The following is a 15,200-nucleotide window of genomic DNA, read 5'->3' on the forward strand; positions in this document are numbered from 1 at the left end:
CGCATATAACTTATTTGTGGCTTCTGCACACTTCAGTCTCGTCTCTCTCTGTGTCTCACACACTGACACACAAACGCAAAGTTAAAACCATTCTTATTGTTTTTTGTTACCAGTTCAGCATCAGTGGGAAAGAGAGTAAAGGTCAGCTCTGTGTCCGGCCTGCTGGGAAGCTCCTGTCCAAACATGTTCACACGCACACGCACACGCACACACACACACACGACTGAGTTTTCAAACTCGTATTATTTCCACGGTTGAAACTAGTTTCTTGTTGTTGTTTTGTTCCTCTAAGTGCTGCGGCTCTTGCGTCTGTGTGTTGGCTGGACGTTCTGGTCTGAGCTCTCCCAGCCTGATAATGGTATCAGTGCCAGATTATACTGGCACCAAATCCTCCTACTGGAACAAGCCAGATCCAAATCATACAAATGAGAGCAGCAGAACCGCTCATAGCTTTTTGAACAGCAAAGTGTGCTCAGTTAGTAAAATCAAATCTTCACATTGAGGAGCTCTGATAAGTGCAGCTGTAAAAAATTGTAGATTTTGGGGCAAATTACTTGATCAGATTCCACACTTAAGAGGTTGTAGCATATGAAAAATGATTTTAAAAAATCATTAGCTCATTAGAAATGAATGAAAAGTCCTTCCTTTCCACTGGATGGTTGGTTTTACTGGTTATTGCTGTCTGAGGAAACAGCTGTTTTCCTTTAAGCTGCCCTTAAGAATAATTCTGGGAACACATTTGGTCATTATTACAATCAGTCATTGTACTTCACCGAAGCACCAGTTATACACACAATCGGTCATATGATCAGACAGGCGGTAAACAAGCCAATACCAAGCCAATACCTAAATCTGGTTAACAGGCAGGCAGATGTGCGATCAGGCTGTTCACATTAGAAACAACCTGTTGTGAGTCAAACTGATTGGTTACATAAGGGTTACTGACAGGAAGTGGTGCATTAATGTAAAAATCATGTGGTACAGGCTTTCTTCACATCCTCAATTAACACCTATTGTCATGGGCATATTGTGAACAGAGCAGGGCCCTTGGCACAGACCCACTGCTGTGCCACCTGGGGAACAATGTCTTCTGTGCAGCCCCCAGGATCTCCTGGGATACAATTGTTCCACTAATGTCATTGTAAACTTCAATAGGCTTTGGCTGTGCTCCCGATTCCGGCAACACAATGATAGTAATTCATCATGGGAATATTGAAATGGAGCTGCTGTCTGACTGAGTGTGTTGCCACAGGGATCCTATTGTAGATGTGGGGCAAGACATCCGTGTTTTTCATTTGTTCTCCTGTCGGCTTGAGGAGCACAGCTGGTGAAGATGTTCGCACTTTGTTTATCGGTACGTGCTGAAGGGGATACAGCTGATCAAGCTCTTTGTGCAGGTGGACCAATAACTGGAGAGATTTAAAGCTGAATTATTTAGTGTAGTTGACCAGGTGGGGGCAGAACTTCAACTGTCTCTTCCACATAAGTTTGGCTGGTTTCAACCTAAATCATGATCTGACTGCTTGCGCCTCTTGGCCCATTTGACTATTTATTAGTGATCACTACAATCCCACAGTCTCAGCATTTCATTAGGATAATACATCTTATTTCTACTGACAGGAATAATGGCATAAATTAGAAAAATGAGATCTCACTTGGAATTAACTCGAATCACACTTAAACAAATGCAGATTTGTGGCGAGATTACAGACGTGTCACTACATGAATTCTTCTTCAATCTAATAGACCTCGATGATGTATAAATATGAATCGTGCATTTCCCCACTAATGAGATATCCACATTGAGCTTCCTGTAATGAGGTTTACTGGCCTAATGTTGCATTCACATATTACTAGATTAAGCGAATAATGAATTCCCCCTCAAAACACACCAAACCCCTCTTGGGCATTATTTATATTTTAGCTCAGCAGTGCAGATCCCTCCTTTGGTTAATTACGTCTCTCTTAGTGGAGTGTAAGCTAATAAGGGAGCACCAGGTGTGTTTGTGGTTGCTGACGATCACAGATTCTTGATTGGATACAAAAAAACGCTCGGACTGCACCTGGAAGCTCTGGGTCGTTAGAGGTCCCCGGCCCAATAAACCCAATTTCACTAAATCCTCTGTTTAGATTGGTCTGGAATAAAATCAATTGTGTTCAACTGGCTGGAACCTGAAGCCTTGTCGCCCCCGAGGTCTGTACAGATCATTTGTCGGAGGCAAATAGACATCCTGGAGCTTGTTTCGTACCACATGGGTCACGCTTATTAGATCAGGACAAGTAAGAGAGTGCTGGGGTTGCAGGGATGACACCCTGATGACAACAGAAACAAAAAGCTCATGAATCAAAGCATGCAGCAGTTTTTCATCATTTTCCTCAAGCAGAAAGGGCATATGGACATATTCTGAAAATGATAACGTAATATATATATATAAGAAACACTTTTTAATACATAGAAGGTAGTGGTGTGTGATACTACTGATTTCTTTTCCAATCTGATACCAAGTAAAGCCCAGGCTGGTATCACTGGATACCAATAAGATACTAATCTGCACAAAAGCCTAAACAAAAGTCTGTAGTTTCTAGAAAGCTCTGAACTCCTGTTGTTTGAACATCAACACACACAAACTGAAGCCTGGATGGATGTGATTTCACTTTACCGTGGTCAGTGATAGCAATAAAAGTTGCATGTAGCTGCTCTCTCTCTCTCACGCCAGTGCCAAAGAACCCAGTGATTGATGTCTGTCAAGCCTTAGCAGCACCTTTCTTCTCCTCTTCTTTAGACCACCGCTGCATTACCTCATCATATTCTGGATCGGGATTAAATCTCTGATGCTTAGCAAGACTTGAGGTGTTGCCACAGTACCTCACAGCCCTCCAAATGAAGTGTTGTTGTAATATTTTGATATATGATATGTATTAAAAAATACATTACTAAAAATATATTGTGCATGTTTTAAGATATGGGATTTTTTTTACACTGCATGAAAAACAGTAATAATATTAGTATTCCTCAGTATGCAGAAAATATATATAATTTAATATATTCAAGTATTTTGCAAGTCCATTATTATATATATACAGTAAACTTCTGATTATTTGCTGGTTATCGTATTTCAAACATAAGCCAACTCTTCATATCAGTATACTATGTAGTTTCAAAGTGCGCAGATCGTCATAACACTGACCCAGAATATTAAAATATTATATCCACAAATATGGAAATATATTTCCGTTGCATTAGGATTGTTGCTAAAAACGTCAAAATAATCTCTACTGTCGTTTTAACATTTATTGTCCTGTACAAACAGTTTAAAGAAAGTCATAATTTGCTATATCTTTTCAGTCCGCACCTTTAAACGCACATGGGATTTATCTGTTTCCATATAATTCAGTTTTCACAGTGAAGCTGCCGCCAGGATTTGCCATCAGCTCCCTTATCAACACCAAATGCTGCTTCCAGGGACCCCTCAAAGAGCGTGCTTATCCTATATAAATACACATCAATCACACAATTTGTATTGCAAGTAGGACAGATATATTTTAATGCTCGTCCGGGCTTTTCCTTCTTAATCGTCGTATGTATTCAGCAGATGGCAAACGCTTGATGGGATGGCTGGTGGTGCTGTCGTGTTTTACCCAGTGGAGATGTCCTTGATCTGTATCCAGTGGTGGTGATGGCGCTGTGTATATATGTGTGTGTGTGTGCGTGGAGGGGTTCTCACTCCTCTGTGAAATAAACACAGCAGATAACATCTGTGTTGGTATGCTGCACCCTTGTGGTGCTCAGCTGCTACATCTCTATAAGTCCAGATAAGGAGGCTGCCTGGCTCCGAGGGAGTGAGATTGAATCTGTGGCATTTCACTCGATAAAGGATCCCACTGCATTTTCCCAGATTTAACAGCCATGTGAGTGTGCAGTGGAGAAAACCATGGCACCCTGGAGGAGTCTCTCAGAGCAGTAAAATGTTTTAAATTGCTGTAAATGTACTACACCGGCAGTTATCTCTGTCAAGCACTGAGGGGCTTCTGTGTATTCTCAGATGCATAATAAAAAAAAAAAGGAAGCTGTGACCCAATCATGCACATTCGAGCGCACATGCACACACACTCGGTCTGATCCGAGCGGTCAATTGTTCTCTATTAAGATGTCTTTTGTCTTGGAGCGCCGGCCTTGTTGCCTTGATCTTCGCCGAGACGTCTCAGGCAGTGGAAACTTGGCTACTGTGCAGCCTCGGTATTGACAGAACAGGCGTCCCTAGGAGGTGACAAGGACAGCAATTGATTGGGCCTAAATGAGAGTGAAGAGGAAGATTGATTGCCATCGATCCACTTCTTCCTCCAGCAGGCTCCTCCATCTTTGATTATGACCACTTTACGCCCAATCAAGTGCGTGTGAGCTGTGATGGGGGAAATCCCATCGAGAGGTATTAGCTCCATTTGCGAAGGCTGTAATTATGAGAGGAAGTGAGGGACCAAGGTCAATGTGCAGCATGTGCCATCAGGCTGGATGATAATAATAATAGGGCTTCCTCTTGCTTCCCACTGCAATTTAGTCATATAGATAATAGGCTATGTGGAAGATGGTGTGTTCGGTGTGTGTGTGCTTTTTCCTCGGAGGATGCTCGGTGCATAATAGAAGTTTCCATAATAATGGCTTGAGGACAGGAAAAACAGCCAGCTGTGATGAAACACAATCATTTGCGATGCAGATGAAAAGAAATACAGCGCTCCTTGGTGCTTTTTTCCACATTTTTTTATTGAAAGCTTCATCAGAGAGAAAAAAACAACTCATAAAACCCAAGTCAAATCCTAACATCCACAGATGTACAGATAGTTTTCTCAAAGATCACACACACTGAGCAGCGTGTGCGAGGCGTGACCATGTCCTCCTCGGCGCTGAAACAAAGAAAAGTGAAAAACAAACAAAAAGAGAAAACTAACCAAAAAAAAAACCAACAAAAAAAAAATCAAACGCCAAAATTAAAAACCGCTCTGCTGTCCTAATAAATAGTTCCTCTTTTTTTTTTTTAAACGAATCCCACGCCTGACGCACTTTCTGCGCTGGCTATCTCTAAACAATTTGGTCGGCCATTTCCTAGTCATTGTTGGATTTTGTATTTCTCCGGGAGCTGTTTGAACTCCACGAGGGGTGGGGGGGATAGGGAGGTTGCTGGCTGGCTGACTGGCTGAGCTCCTGGGGTTGTGTGGCCAATCGATAGCTCTCATCAAAGGTGGACCGAAGCATCAATTAAAAAGCACAGGGCCTCGCTCTTGTGGGGGGTAGTTTGAGCAATTTTCCCACTGCATTATGTGTGTGGAGAGAGTGTGTGTGCGTGTGTGAGTGTGAGTGTGTATGTGGTGGTCTGTGATGAGTTATTGAGCCACGGTTCTCCTTTACACTCTGTGGGAGATGGGCTGTGAGAGTAACTCTGAACTACTGTTTTCCTAACACAGGAGGATCAATGTGGAATGGCTACGACTCCGTTTCGGAAGGATGAATCCGCGAGTATGACATGTGGTACATTTTATGAGTTTACTCCTGCGACAGTGGGGAATTAATGACTCTCTGGAGCATGCCACATTTAGTGATGGCGGCAGTGATTGTGAGGGTCGGTGAGTTAGGGACGGATTGAGAGGACTGTTTATTTAAAAGGCAGTGAAGTACCTCGCCTCGGAGAAAACTACTATGTAGATAACGTCTCAAGATCTGTATTTATCAGGTATCTCGGAGAAGTGTAAGCTCACAGAAGAGAAGATTTTCCTTGTTGAGAGAGTGTGTGTGTTATCCAAACAGGACTGTGAAAATCATTTGCTCCAGATGTACAGTATTATAACGTCTTCCTGCATCAAACAGTGGGTGGAAAACAGTTTAGAGCATCAGATTTTTTTTCCTTGGGGCACCAGATGAGTGAGAGTTACTGCATTGTAGTCATTTAAATATTGTCATTGATACACAGTTAAGCTCAGGAAACATACACTGGTAACACTTTATAATAACCATTATTAATAAATAGTACATTTATAGTTAATTTAATGTTTGTTAATAGTTATTTCACTGTTAGCAAACATGAAATGCTTTGAATGTATCATTCGTTAAAGATGCGGTATGTAAGAAGTAGCCGCCTCTCAAATTCATCATCCAAACAAATAGGTGGCAGCAGATCACCAGAGTAACTGAAGCTGCCGTTAGCTAGTTAGCTCAGTTAGCTTTGCAGCTAGCGGTCTGGACTAGGAGCTCTATGGATATTACAAGACAGGACAGACCTGGGGCTAGCTTGTTAGCATGCTCACTCGATAGATATCTCTGCGACACAATACACAGACGTCTTCGACATACGTCAACACTTTTTCAACTAAAATTCTCACACACTGCACCCTTAATGGTAGTTATTATCAAGTGTTACCAATGTACTTCATTTTAAATGTTTATATATGATTGCATAAACTTTTTTAGCACTATGGCAGCAAACAATATCAATGCGACCTTTACTCAGAAATATGAATGACATGCTAACAAGGACGTTACACCTCCAACATGCTGTCTTGCTAGCTGAAAATAATGAACGTGATAGCTGCAACTTTTCCCGCAATCCATGAGCCCGTTTCACAAAAACGATTGAAACTGCAGCAGCAGAAAAGTGTGGTGTTTGTTTGGATTAGTGAAAAGTGTCGAAGCTCACACAAGAGGTCATGATGTCACGCTGCAAAATGCAGCTCGGACTTTGCAAATTTTGCGAAACAGGCCCCTGGATTTTTGGACAATCCTCTCTAAGAGTAAGTGAGATCATTAGACGACTAGAGAGCAGCGGAAAAGAGTCTTTTTAAATTTTTTCTAAAGCTGAAAAAGATGCTGATGTGGACTTGAAGAAAGGGAACGGAATTGACTTTAACGGACGGATGGAGGGTTTGTTATTAAGTTAGGTCAACCCTGTCAGCTCTCTTGGAGTCCTGTACAGGGGACGTTGAAAGAAACTCCAGGCTATGACCACTTCTGCCCGGCAACAGTAGCTAATGATCCCTCTTTCTTTCTTTCTTTCTTTCTTTCTTTCCTTCTTTCTTTCTTTCTCACACACATACACTTTGTCTCTTGGTATAGCCGGCTCCTGGTTTGTGCTGACACATGGGCTGAGCAGAGCGTTTCTGCTACAGCCTCCTTAAAATTGCAGGCATGCCTTCTGTACACTTCCACAAAGGTATTGGTATTCTGAAAAGGTACATTATGCCCTTGTGCTATTAAGAAAAAGCCATTTCTGTTTTTTTTCAGCCGGGTAATCTTTCAGATCTGTTATATATTGGTAGCGTACACCAAAAGCAAACACATGCCTTAACGTCTTTTTCTTTCTTGAATCTCCATTAGCAAAATAGAGCTGATATTCTTTGTTGTGCAGTTTTTCCATAATCTCTTGGCTATTTGTAATCCTATCTCCCGTAATGCCATTACTATTGAATCTCAGGCCATTTTGTAGGACGCTCTGCTCTCTGATGTGCAACTCCTGCATTATGAGTCCTATTAAGCTTCAAAAATGTCTTCTGTACTCTATAAAACAGCAGCTGTATATGTCTAGAGAACTTGGTTATAGCTATGCTGTATTCTTCACCTCGCTAAAAGTTGAGCTGTCGGGTAAAGCAGCTCCTCACACGCGCTCAAAGACACACACATATTAGCTTAAAACTGGTGGCGTTTTAGTTTAGCAGCTCCGTTGTTTAATCAGGACACTTAAAAGTGGAATACAATGAGTTCACGCGAAACAGATGAGTGATGAGGGTGAGTCCGGGGAGCTCGTCTGTCAGTTATTAGCTGTTAAAGACTGTTATGTGGCAGAGACTTGTTCGTTGGGTGATAAGAGCAAATCACAGCCTCAAGGCAAGTGGAAGCAGATGTAGAGTGTCAGACCGGATGAAAGGAAAAGGGCAGGTGTTGATTTGATTGGACAATAAACAGCTGAACGGTCATTTAGAGACAGTCTGAATGACGCATTTGGCTTTTGACCTCCGCTGGTGGAGAGGAAAAGAATACACAGCAGGTATTTACATTGAGACTGAGGAAAAAGATAACGTACGTATGACTTTGACGATAGTTCACTTCAGGAACCTGTGTGCCTGTTTCTTTTGTGTGTCGTCAAGCGGACAGGTGGCCTGTTAAGTGTGAGTTCATGGCCAAAATGAACAACAGTGGCCGTCTGAACACAACGAAGGCACCAGCCCGGAGACTGCTTCCTCTTTAGCACCGAAGAGTGGCTTCAGTATTGTGTAGCATTTATTTAGCACAGCTGAATCAAACAAGCTCTTCCGTGTGCTTTTGCTTTCACATTTGGAATCATCTGGAAGCTTAATTTTAAAGGCACTCGATGTACAATTTGATTGTTCGTTACAAACATCGCCACGCGTGATGACATAGCTCGCCTGTAATGTGCACACAACATGCCATCGCGTCCCGAAATGCAGCGCTGGACTTGGAGTGAGTCACATGAACTGCAAGAGCTCAATTGCAATTGTCACCAAACAAAAAGCTCCCTCTCTGTCTGGAAGAAAGGGGTCTTTTGAGGGACACTGGAGTGGATCCTATTGCCCCGGAGGGAGACAAATTGGGCCCGTCAAGCCTCATTGCGAGAGTGACTGAAATTGGTTTGTGGTTCTGCTTCTGCACCATCCAATAAAGAGAAGAAACCTCAGAGAGAGAGGGGGAAGAGGGAGAGAATGAGGGAAAATGAGAGCAAAAGGAGCCTGGCTTGGCCATGGCACATTAATGGTGCCAGTGAAGCAGGGAAAAAAATCTTTTTTTTTTAGTGCTGTAGAACCACAGTGGGGCAGTGCAGGCGGACATGGGCGAACAGAGAAGACACACAGCGCTCCTGACACACAAAAGGCTGCTGTAATGGCTGCTGTCCCACAGGCAATTTCTTCAGGGGACAATCCTCGGAGATGAAATCATTGGAAACCTCACACAGCTCTGGGATGGAAAGACAGGATAGGATGAGACGGGGTTGTTTGTGCAACAAATTGGGACAAACAGGGGTGTAACTGACACTCAGCGGCGGGGTCGAGGAAGGAGCTGCCATCAACGTCTTGTTATGGCTGGTGAGGGGTGTAGTTAGTTCCCACAGGTGTGCTGACCTCCCCTGCTTGGGTTGGGCAAATGATCAGGGGGATGTTCAAGACAGACGGTCCTTTCCTAGCCTTTAAACACACTGCTGCCATGCCTCGTTAGTGTCACAGAGTGATGGTAGTCTTACAATGTAAACAGGTCTTACAAAAGCAAAGTTCCCTGGTTTAAAAAGAGTCAATTAAGCTTCTGTTCAGGTGTTTTAAAGGACCTGTGTGACATTTCTTCACAGTAACTTCCTGGAATCTCTGCTGGTAGCCTTACTTGACTGAAGACGAGTACGTTTTTTTTTTTTTTTCCCATTCACCCTTTCATGTTTTTGTACGGATTAAACAAACGAGATATAACGAGCTAATTAGTCAGGTTAAGAGGTGCTGGTGGATGGATTTTGTTACCGGACAGAGCCAGGCTAGCTGTTTCCCCCTGTTTCCAGTCTTTGTGCTAAGCTAAGCTAACCAGATGCTGGCAGTAGCTTTATATCTACCCTAAAAACAAGAGGGCGAAATCGAAGGAAGCCCCCGGTTGTTTGAGAATGCGTTGGCTGCCAAATAGATGGAGCCAGTACTATTCAAGTTTATGCAATCATTGCTAAAGACTTCAAAGTCAGATTTAAAGAGCTTTTTCTTCACTTACCTGATGTACAATACGCAGCAAAACACCACTCATCTGGTATTCTGGGTAGATAAATACTCAAAAGAAGTGACCTGGGTTTGGTGATTCTACATGACAGAGATTAATATGAGTTCAAACAGCAGCAGGGAGATTCCCAGTTCAACTCTGAAGCTCAGTATGCTGAGAAATGTTTGAGTTAGTTATGGTTGAATTGAAGAGATAAAGAGACAAAGGACAGAAATCACTAAGAGGACAAAGCTGGAGGCAATGTGTCGACGACCACTGAATCTGTTTCCTAAAGTTTTCCCTGCAGGATCTGAGAGGTGGAATGCACCCACGGTGTGTGAAAGCATCGCAAAAGTGACGAGACGTAAAAAGAAATGAAAAGACAAGAAGAGAAGAAGAAGAAGAAGGACTTTTGGTAGGACTGCCACTGGTTGCATCACACATTAAATACTGTTTGATGTGTGTGTGAGGTTGTACAGTAAGTGTGTGTATGTTTAGATGTGTGTGTGTGTGTGTGTGTGTGTGTGTGTGTGTGTGTGTGTGTGTGTATGTGTAACAGCTTGGACAACCGTGGAAAAGTAGCTTAAACCCGGTGAAAAGAAGATGTCAAGAAGGATAGTAAGGACTGGTCCGGCCATCAAGGTCAAATAAAAAACAACGACAACGGCAACAACAACAACAACGATATCAACATTAACATCATCAACAACAACAACATCAACAACAACAAAATCAAACCGAAAACTGAAAAGGAAAACAAAACAAAACCCAAAACAAAAAAACTCTGGTTCAGAGTGTCTCTTCATCTTTGGTATAAAAATGGCCATCCATGGGCTGCATTTGATCCACAACTAGGAAAGACTACAGAAATTGTCAACAATTTCTTCTATTGCTTTTGCACTGATTGGTTTAAACCGTAAGCTCCTACTGAATCTACAGAATTTTTATTTCACTGCCAGAATTTTTTTTCCATAATTTTTTTTTTTTTGGTTCATTTTATAATTTTTTTCTTCGTCTTTTTTTTTTTTTTTTTTTTTTTTTCTTTTTGCAGTGTGACAAGCAAAGCGGGCTAAAAACATCTTAAAGCTCATAAAAAAGGTAAAATGTGGCAGATAAAAAGCACTAATGTCATTGACAGCAACTTTTGCCATGTAAAATAATAATTATGATAATAAAAAACAAGTTCAGCATTTGCAACAGACTGCATCTACAATGCAGCATGTTTTCTTATGTTTTCATTTTTTCCTCACTGTGAAAAATCTCTTCAAAGCATCTTCTCCCCCCCCGACACCGCCCTCCCCCGAGTCTTTTTCCCCAACAGACATTTTGTTTTCTTCTGACACTTAGTTACCTCTGACATAATAATTATCAAAGTTTTCTTCTAATGAAGAAACGAAAAAAAGCTCTTCTCTATTAAATCTGTACAGCTTATGTGATAGATTCTTTTTTCCTCTTTAGAACAACTCATCCAGTGTCTTGTACCCTCCGAGTGGTCCAAGAGACTGATTTCGTTTTGCTTGTTTTTTTTTTTTCTCCTAACCAGACGTCAGACTTGAACTCTGTAAAAAGTTTCTGGCGCCCTTCAAATTAAGGCCATGAAGATTCAAGAAAGAAAAAAACACTTTGTTTTCGAATATATCTAGAAAACTAAAATTTAACACTAGAACATAAAAAAGAGTGAAAAGAAATTGTAGCTTAATATCTGAGGAAGACAATCTCTGTGTGTATCTCAAACTTGACTCCTCTTTTCTAATTACAAAATAAACTTCATCACCTACCTGCGCATTCAACCTTTTTTTTTTTGTCATTTTTTCTCTTTGTTTTTTTTTTCTTTTTTTTTCTTTACTGGTTGAGATATTTCTTAGAGAAACTTTTCAAGCTTCAGCCCAGCCCTTCAGGCAGGTTCCCAGACTAAACAATTTCACTTCTTTGCACTGTGCCCAGCAATTTCCCCATCCCCTTCCTCAGCACTCTTTACCTCCGTCTTGAGTTTTTTTTTTTTTTTTTTCTCGTAGGCCAGGTAGGAAATGAAAAAAGTGTCTCTTTTTTGGTGCCTGGGCAATCTGGAAGCAATCTCTTTCTTTTCTCTTTTCCTCACATTCACAGTGCAGCCACCTTCTGTCTCAAGGCAACGCTGTCACAGGAACATTCGCTCAGGCCGTTGCTATCTGATGAAAGAGGAGAAAACAGAGAGAGAAAGACAGAGAGAAGGAGAGAGGAGAGGGGGGTTGGTGTGGTTGTAATCAAAGCACAATATTACAAACACAGAAAAAGCAACAGAGCTGACAGCTGACAGCAAAGTCAGAAGACTGAAGCGAAATGAAGCACGTTGCGCAGTTCTGATCAGGTCAGAAGAGCTGCCAGAACGACAACAGCAGTCAGGAATAATTTGAGTCATTTTATAATGGCACCACTACGTCCTCTCATTTCATTTTATTTCCAGATCAGTGTTTTGTACTGTGCTGCTGAAGTGAACGTATTCGTCAAAGAGAGATACCTCGCAATTTGACTGATTTTGTTTTTGCCGCTGATGTGTTTGATATTAGACCGGGCTGCTATTTAAATTTTACTGAACAGGTTCCTGAGTACTTAGCGGTGGATGCTGAGCTGTCTAAACCTCCCTTTGCCATTAGATGTTATCATCACAGGCTAGAATGTAAAGAAACAATGTTAAGTAAATCAAAATGTCAGCAAACCTTTTGAAAAGGACAACCATGTAAAAGGAATAACAAAAATACATTTATTTTCTTATATTCTGCTTTCTCTTTCTGTGATTTGTATCAACTCAAAGTATTTTTTATTTTTTTTTTACTGCTATTCTCTCAAAATGTTCAAAACAAATCTCTTTTCTGCTGATTCACAGTATTAAATAAACACAACATCACTACCAGTTTGATAAACAAGCTCGTATAAATATCTAAGTTTGGAAGCTTGTCTGTACAAGTTAGATTCACTGAGTGAGTAATAAACCTGTCTGTGAATTTGTGAAATAATGATGAATCAAAAAAATATTGATTTAAAATAATAAAAACTGCCCTGTAAAGAAAGAATACAATGTTAAAATGGCTGACAGCAGCTCCAACTTACTTGGACTGGTATGAGTAAGCAGGAACATGGTCGGCAGCGCTGTCCACCTGGATCTGTTGCTGCTGGCCAGCCACCTCCTGTGACGAGGGAGCCACTGTCTGGGGGGAGGCGTCCGTCACCACTCCCTGAGGACACACAGGAGAGGAGACGTGTCAGCTCTGAACTCTAACAAGCGTCTCTCTGCAACGGTTAGTACCTTCTGTCCAAAAGTATGTGACTGAAAGCGAATAAAACTCTTTTTCTTCAACTTCTGTCTATTCTGTGGATACACCTGTACTGGTGCATGTCCTTCCTGTCCTGGAGGAGACAGTTGTCCTCTAATGCTGTTATATTTATCCCGTTTGAAGGAGCTTTTTTATTCATATCATATCAAAAATAAGGCTACAACAGATCTGTTTGGACATGACATAAAAGTATTCCATTTTCTGCTACTTTATACTTCCAGTCCACTACATTTTGGAGGCAAATATAATTTTTTACTCCACTACATTTATTGAAAACTCTAGTTACTTATTACTTTGCAGATTGCATGTTACATCAGAGCCAAAGTAACACATTTTAAAGCCAATTTACTTCATTGGTGATCAGATTTCAAAATAACACTCAATTCAAAAATGCCAGTCCAGTAATAGGTCGACGCATAAAAGTATATACATACCTGTACATGTAGATATATGTATAATTCAATTTTACTTGTACTTTTGATACTTAAGTAACTTTTATTGCCAGAAAATTATTTTAATATTTAAGCACGTTTGAGAGCAAACACTTTAAGACTAGGGTAGGGTTAACACGATATCTTTACTTTTTACTCAAGCATGACATTTGGATACTTTAAACAACGCTGGGTGCAGCCATATAACAATAAATGTTTTGCATTTGAACTTCAATTAAGTTACAGTAACAGTACAGATACAGCATCAGCAAAGCACTGTAAGAAAAATAAAACTTAGGTGGTTAAATAAAATACACAACGAAGAATACAGAAGTGAAATCGCCTTACTGTGATTTGACATTGCATAGTGATCAGTGTATGTGAGTCAAACATATACGCATAATAAAACAAAAAGTACAAAATGTGCCAAACTGCCTGCAGATGTGTTCGAAAAAGTCTTTAAAGACGGCCTTGTGCACCGAATTCATCACAACAACCTCTGAGCCTTTTTATGTGTCTGGCATTACCGATTGTCCCCATCACTGAGTCGTCTCAATCACCTTTAACAAGCTCTCAAGGATACTGCGTCCTGTCCATACATCAGCCCTCCAGACACTGGCTGATACAGTGATGTACACCCCGCTGCTGACGCTGGCATTGAGAGGACGACGCCGAGGATGAAATAGGTAAGAGGCGCCAGGGGCTACACTACAACTACATCTCTCTCCTCCCTTCATGAGGAACTTTCTGAGGAGGGGGACGTAAGAGGTGGGGAGGAGCGACTAATGGTTCTGTCAGGGGGAGCTGTCATTGTCCGTGGCTGGTGGGCTAACCATACCTCCGTGGCTGACGGATGTGTGTGTGTTGCAGCTACCTACCAGCCCGGACCGGCTGTGAGAGGGGAGAGGGAAAGAGAGAGAGAGAGAGATAGCACCGCCGGCACTGTGTCTCACTTCAGCTGCTGTCATTTGATACACGACTGATAGTCCATCTGAATACGACTGCACTGTCAGCCGCCAGACAGCCGGCCCGTTCCCCTCGCCGGCCCGCCCGCTTTCCACGCTCATCATTTCTCAGACTGGACTGCACGAACCTGCCAGGAGCTCAGACAGCCGCCGAAGAAGTGACAAAGTCTGACTTCAAATGTCTTTCCCAAATACTATAAAACTTCTGACTCATCCTGCTTTGCTTGCAGTTTTCATCCAGGGCTGTTTGCTTAGCGGTGCAAGGCCATTAGTTTAGAGAGAATAAAGGCAATTCACAGCGTGTTTCAAATGTAATCTGTCTATTTAATGATTGTTTAGATGTGTTGATGTGGTGAGCAGGTTCGGGAATGGACGAAGTGAGCGCTTGTGGGCTTAAGTGAGTGGGCTGTCAGGAGTAATGATGTCCTCCTTTGGGTAAACACAGACCAATTATTATTTATTGGTAGGTAACGCGTGCATGTTTGTGGGTCTTACTTCGACAGGGACGGCTGTTGGAGGCACAGGAGTGTACTGGGGAATGTAGGTCCCTTGCATAGGCGCTGCGGCAGCTGCAGCAGTCATGTACTGAAACACAAACAAAACACACACATATATCAAAATCCTGTGACAGAGATACGACATGCAACACACACATTCGTAAAATTTGTGATCCCTATACAAGATGGGGCAAGGGAGACAAATTCACAATTCCCTGGAAAGCTTCGTTCACTGCAATTATCCCCGGAATGAGAGCTTGCAGTGCCCTCAG

General features: G+C 41.8%; 1 protein-coding gene across 3 annotated transcripts in view; it reads right to left on the minus strand.

Annotated features, from left to right (window-relative positions):
- Positions 1–4,738: 4,738 nt before the first annotated feature.
- Positions 4,739–15,200, minus strand: part of rbms3 (RNA binding motif, single stranded interacting protein) — a 294,917-nt gene continuing 284,455 nt past the window's right edge. Inside the window, exons 13-15 of one of the 3 annotated variants that reach the window (XM_073483024.1) lie at positions 14,927–15,016; positions 12,812–12,936; positions 4,739–11,888 (exon numbers count right to left, since the gene is read on the minus strand). In XM_073483024.1, the coding sequence (XP_073339125.1) occupies positions 11,825–11,888; positions 12,812–12,936; positions 14,927–15,016 (279 nt within the window). In that variant the 3' untranslated portion in view covers positions 4,739–11,824. Of the gene's footprint in view, positions 11,893–12,807; positions 12,937–14,926; positions 15,017–15,200 lie in introns of those variants that run through there. The other 2 variants (XM_073483022.1, XM_073483023.1) reach the window with 2 other exon arrangements.

Source organism: Pagrus major, chromosome 16 (genome assembly GCF_040436345.1).
Source record: "Pagrus major chromosome 16, Pma_NU_1.0".
NCBI classification, from domain to species: domain Eukaryota; kingdom Metazoa; phylum Chordata; class Actinopteri; order Spariformes; family Sparidae; genus Pagrus; species Pagrus major.